Source organism: Oncorhynchus kisutch, unplaced genomic scaffold (genome assembly GCF_002021735.2).
Source record: "Oncorhynchus kisutch isolate 150728-3 unplaced genomic scaffold, Okis_V2 Okis07a-Okis12b_hom, whole genome shotgun sequence".
NCBI classification, from domain to species: Eukaryota; Metazoa; Chordata; class Actinopteri; order Salmoniformes; family Salmonidae; genus Oncorhynchus; species Oncorhynchus kisutch.
Window position 1 is genome coordinate 16,964,618 of NW_022261984.1, and position 6,000 is coordinate 16,970,617.

General features: G+C 48.0%; 1 protein-coding gene across 1 annotated transcript in view; it reads left to right on the forward strand.

Moving 5' to 3' along the window:
* The window catches only part of LOC116360057 (2-hydroxyacylsphingosine 1-beta-galactosyltransferase), an 87,454-nt gene that overhangs the window by 79,399 nt on the left and 2,055 nt on the right, over positions 1–6,000 (forward strand). Inside the window, exon 5 of the mRNA XM_031814538.1 lies at positions 3,958–4,035. Coding sequence (XP_031670398.1) covers positions 3,958–3,982 — 25 coding nt within the window. The 3' untranslated portion in view covers positions 3,983–4,035. The remainder of the gene's footprint in view (positions 1–3,957; positions 4,036–6,000) is intronic.

The window sequence follows — 6,000 nt, forward strand, 5'->3', positions numbered from 1 at the left end:
TTTATTTTATCTTGTGTCCTTTAACCATTTGTACATTGTTAGAACACTGTATATATATATATAATATGACATTTGTAATGTCTTTACTGTTTTGAAACTTCTGTATGTGTGATGTTTACTGTTAATTTTTTACTGTTCATTTTTATTTATTCACTTTATATATTCACTTTATATATTATCTACCTCACTTGCTTTGGCAATGTTTGGCAATGAGAGAGGGAGGGGGAGAGAGAGACTGAGAGAGAGAGAGAGAGACAGAGAGAGAGAGAGAGGGGGGGGAGGGAGGGGGAGGGAGGGAGGAACATGAATTGTATCATTGATTGGTTGCCTGGTGAATTGTGGGTTTGTTGTGGGCTGAGGGGGGAAGAAGGAGTGTGGAGGAGGGGGAGGAGGAAGAGGGAGAGAGAGGGAGATAATGAATGCATGCAAATGTCCCAGTGTGTCTGCAGTGACAGAGGAGTTTCTCACAGCATCTCTCAGGTCAGAAACACTGAAGCCATTTAGTCATGTAGCAGAGACTCTTACCCTCTCCAGGGTGTACTTTCCCCCTAGCTACAGATCTAGGATCAGAGACTATTACCCCCTAGCTACAGATCTAGGATCAGAGACTATTACCCCCTAGCTACAGATCTAGGATCAGAGACTATTACCCCCTAGCTACAGATCTAGGATCAGATACTCTTTCCCCCTAGCTACAGATCTAGGATCAGAGACGATTACCCAATCCTGACCTTAATCAGGAGGGACTTCAAATTAATTGGTCACGTATACATGGTTAGCAGATGTTATTGGTCACATACACATGGTTAGCAGATGTTATTGGTCACATACACATGGTTAGCAGATGTTATTGGTCACATGGTTAGCAGATGTTATTGGTCACATACACATGGTTAGCAGATGTTATTGATCACATGGTTAGCAGATGTTATTGGTCACATACACATGGTTAGCAGATGTTAATGGTCACATGGTTAGCAGATGTTATTGGTCACATGGTTAGCAGATGTTATTGGTCACATGGTTAACAGATGTTATTGGTCACATACACATGGTTAGCAGATGTTATTGGTCACATGGTTAGCAGATGTTATTGGTCACATGGTTAACAGATGTTATAGGTCACATGGTTAGCAGATGTTATTGGTCACATGGTTAGCAGATGTTATTGGTCACATACACATGGTTAGCAGATGTTATTGGTCACATACACATGGTTAGCAGATGTTATTGGTCACATGGTTAGCAGATGTTATTGGTCACATGGTTAGCAGATGTTATTGGTCACATGGTTAGCAGATGTTATTGGTCACATGGTTAGCAGATGTTATTGGTCACATGGTTAGCAGATGTTATTGGTCACATGGTTAGCAGATGTTATTGGTCACATGGTTAGCAGATGTTATTGGTCACATGGTTAGCAGATGTTATTGGTCACATGATTAGCAGATGTTATTGGTAACATACACATGGTTAGCAGATGTTATTGGTAACATACACATGGTTAGCAGATGTTATTGGTCACATGGTTAGCAGATGTTATTGGTCACATGGTTAGCAGATGTTATTGGTCACATGGTTAGAAGATGTTATTGGGCACCTGTACTGACCTCGCCTTCTGGACGATAGCGGGGTGAACAGACAGTGGATCGGGTGGTGTAGGTGTCCTGGGGGGCAGGTAGTTTAGCCCTCGGTGATGCATTGTGCAGACCTCACTACCCTCTGGAGAGCCCTGTGGTTGTGGGCGGTGCAGTTGCCCTACCAGGCGGTGATACAGCCCGACAGGATGCTCTCGATTGTGCATCAAATCAAATCGAATCAAATCAAATCAAATTTATTTGTCACATACACATGGTTAGCAGATGATAAGCGAGTGTAGCGAAATGCTTGTGCTTCTAGAAGTTTGTGAGGGTTTTAGGTGACAAGCCAAATTTCTTCAGCCTTCTGGGGCTGTTGCGCCTTCTTCACCACGCTGACTGTGTGCGTGGACCATTTGAGTTTGTCCGTGACGCCGAGGAACATAAACCTTTCCACCGTCTCCACTACTGTTCCATCGATGTGGATAGGAGGGTGTTGCCTCTGCTGTCCCCTCGATGTGGATAGGAGGGTGTTCCCTCTGCTGTCCCGTCGATGTGGATAGGAAGGTGTTCCCTCTGCTGTTTCCTGAAGTCCACGATCATCTCCTTTGTTCTGTTGACGTTGAGTGAGAGGTTGTTTTCCTGACACCACACTCCGAGGGCCCTCACCTCCTCCCTGTAGGCCGTCTCGTCATTGTTGGTGATCAGGCCTACCACTGTAGCGTTGTCTGCAAACTTGATCATTGAGTTGGAGGCGTGCATGGTCACACAGTCAGGAGGGGGCTGAGAATGCACCCTTGTGGGGCCCCAGTGTTGAGGATCAGAGGGGTGGAGATGTTGTTACCTACCCTCACCACCTTGGGGGCGGCCCGTCAGGAAGTCCAGGACCCAGTTGCACAGTGCGGGGTTGAGACCCAGGGCCTCCAGCTTAATGATGAGCTTGGAGGGTACTATGGTGTTGAATGCCGAGCTGTAGTCAATGAACAGCATTCTCACATAGGTATTCCTCTTGTCCAGATGGGTTAGGGCAGTGTGTAGTGTGGTTGCGATTGCGTCATCTGTGGACCTATTGGGGCGGAAAGCAAATTGAAGTGGGTCAAGGGTGTCAGGTAGGGTGGAGGTGATATGATCCTTGACTAGTCCCTCAAAGCACTTCCTGATGACAGAAGTGAGTGTTACGGGGCGGTAGTCATTTAGTTCAGATACCTTTGCAACTTCACCCACACCACCGTGGGGTTCTAGAGTACCGTTGGGTTCTAGAACACCACTGGGTGCTAGAGTCTCTTCTTTCCAACTGCCATTCAATTCTAGAATGTGGAAAGGGTTCTTGATTGTACTTCTCTGTATTGCACTCCAATTCAAATCTGGACCTGGAAGTTCCACTGCTGGATGTTCATTCTTCCCTCTAATCAGGGCCTGATTTAGACCTGGGACACCAGGTGGGTGATTCCCCTCTAATCAGGGCCTGATTTAGACCTGGGACACCAGGTGGGGTGATTCCCCTCTAATCAGGGCCTGATTTAGACCTGGGACACCAGGTGGGTGATTCCCCTCTAATCAGGGCCTGATTTAGACCTGGGACACCAGTCATTGTTCCCCTATAATCAGGGCCTGATTTAGACCTGGGACACCAGGTGGGTGATTCCCCTCTAATCAGGGCCTGATTTAGACCTGGGACACCAGTCATTGTTCCCCTCTAATCAGGGCCTGATTTAGACCTGGGACACCAGTCATTGTTCCCCTCTAATCAGGGCCTGATTTAGACCTGGGACACCAGTCATTGTTCCCCTCTAATCAGGGCCTGATTTAGACCTGGGACACCAGTCATTGTTCCCCTCTAATCAGGGCCTGATTTAGACCTGGGACACCAGGTGGGTGATTCCCCTCTAATCAGGGCCTGATTTAGACCTGGGACACCAGTCATTCTTCCCCTCTAATCAGGGCCTGATTTAGACCTGGGACACCAGTCATTGTTCCCCTCTAATCAGGGCCTGATTTAGACCTGGGACACCAGTCATTGTTCCCCTCTAATCAGGGCCTGATTTAGACCTGGGACACCAGGTGGGTGATTCCCCTCTAATCAGGGCCTGATTTAGACCTGGGACACCAGTCATTCTTCCCCTCTAATCAGGGCCTGATTTAGACCTGGGACACCAGTCATTGTTCCCCTCTAATCAGGGCCTGATTTAGACCTGGGACACCAGGTGGGTGATTCCCCTCTAATCAGGGCCTGATTTAGACCTGGGACACCAGGTGTGTTATCAGGTAGAACAGTGAAACCAGCAGTAGGGTAAGAGATCAAACCGCATGGCATCACTCTAACCATCTACCTCTCTGTCTGTCTAACCTCTTTTTTCTGTCCTTCCCTGTCTGACTGTAGGTTCTCGGGGGGTTCCGCCCAGTAACCTAGGCAACAATACCAAGTTGGTGGATTGGATGCCTCAAAACGACCTGTTGGGTAAGAACCACTTCATGTACTCTCTCTTCCTTCCCTCCCTCCTCCCTCTCTGTCTGTTAGGGTGAGAAGGGGAGAGGAGGGGTGAGGAGGGGTGAGGAGAGGAGAATGACCCTGAGCTGAGAAATACATAACTCATTATATCATTAACAGTCAATGATTCACACACACAAACACACGCACTCTCACTCTCTCTCTCACACACACACACACAATCGCACACACACACACACCACACACACACACACACACACACACACACACACACACACACACACACACACACACACACACACACACACACACACACACACACACACACACACACACACACACACACACACACACACACACACACACACACACACACACACACACACACACTTCTCTCTGGGTGTGTTGCTGACCTGTATCTCTGAGGGCTGTGTGGTATAACTGCTAAGTAGCTCCTCTCAGTCACACCTTATTACCACACGGTGCACTACTATAGAACAGGGTCCTCTAGGACAACACTGTTAGGACCAGGGTCCTTTAGGACAACACTGTTAGGACCAGGGTCCTTTAGGACAACACTGTTAGGACCAGGGACCTATAGGACAACACTGTTAGGACCAGGGTCCTATAGGACAACACTGTTAGGACCAGGGTCCTTTAGGACAACACCATTAGGACCAGGGTGCTCTAGGACAACACTGTTAGGACCAGGGTCCTATAAGACAACACCATTAGGACCAGGGTCCTCTAGGACAACACTGTTAGGACCAGGATCCATATCACAACACTGTTAGGACCAGGGTCCTATAGGACAACACTGTTAGGACCAGGGTCTATATCACAACACTGTTAGGACCAGGGTCCTTTAGGACAACACTGTTAGGACCAGGATCCATATCACAACACTGTTAGGACCAGGGTCCTATAAGACAACACTGTTAAGACCAGGATCCATATCACAACACTGTTAGGACCAGGGTCCTGTAAGACAACACTGTTAGGACCAGGGTCCTATAAGACAACACTGTCAGGACCAGGGACCTATTGGACAACACTGTTAGGACCAGGAACCTATTGGACAACACTGTTAGGACCAGGGTCCTCTAGGACAACACTGTTAGGACCAGGGTCCTATAAGACAACACTGTTAGGACCAGGGCCCTTTAGGACAACACTGTTAGGACCAGGGTCCTATAAGACAACACTGTTAGGACCAGGGCCCTTTAGGACAACACTGTTAGGACCAGGGTCCTATAAGACAACACTGTTAGGACCAGGGTCCTATAAGACAACACTGTTAGGACCAGGGCCCTTTAGGACAACACTGTTAGGACCAGGGTCCTATAAGACAACACTGTTAGGACCAGGGTCCTATAGGACAACACTGTTGGGACCAGGGTCCTTTAGGACAACACTGTTAGTACCAGGGTCCTGTAAGACAACACTGTTAGGACCAGGGTCCTTTAGGAAAAACACCATTAGGACCAGGGTCCTTTAGGACAACACTGTTAGGACCAGGGTCCATATCACAACACTGTTAGGACCAGGGTCCTATAGGACAACACTGTTAGGACCAGGATCCATATCACAATACTGTTTCTCCCTCTAGCTGGAACAATAGTCTGCAACACAGGCATGTTTAGTTCACGACCAACAACACACACCCTAACCCCTCCTCCCTCTCTCCTCCATCTGTCCTCTCTCCTTCCTCTCTCTCATCCTTATCTCTCTCTCTTCTCACTCTCTCTCTGTTCTCCCTCTCATCATTGTCTCTTCTCTCTCATCTTCTCTCTCTCTCTCTCTCTCTCTCTCTCTCTCTCTCTCTCTCTCTCTCTCTCTCTCTCTCTCTCTCTCTCTCTCATCCTCTCTCTCTCTCTCTTTCATCCTTGTCTCTTCTCTCTCCTTCCTGTCCCTCTCTCTCGCTCTCTCTCATCCTCTCTCTCTCTCTCTCTCATCCTTTTCTCTTCTCTCTCC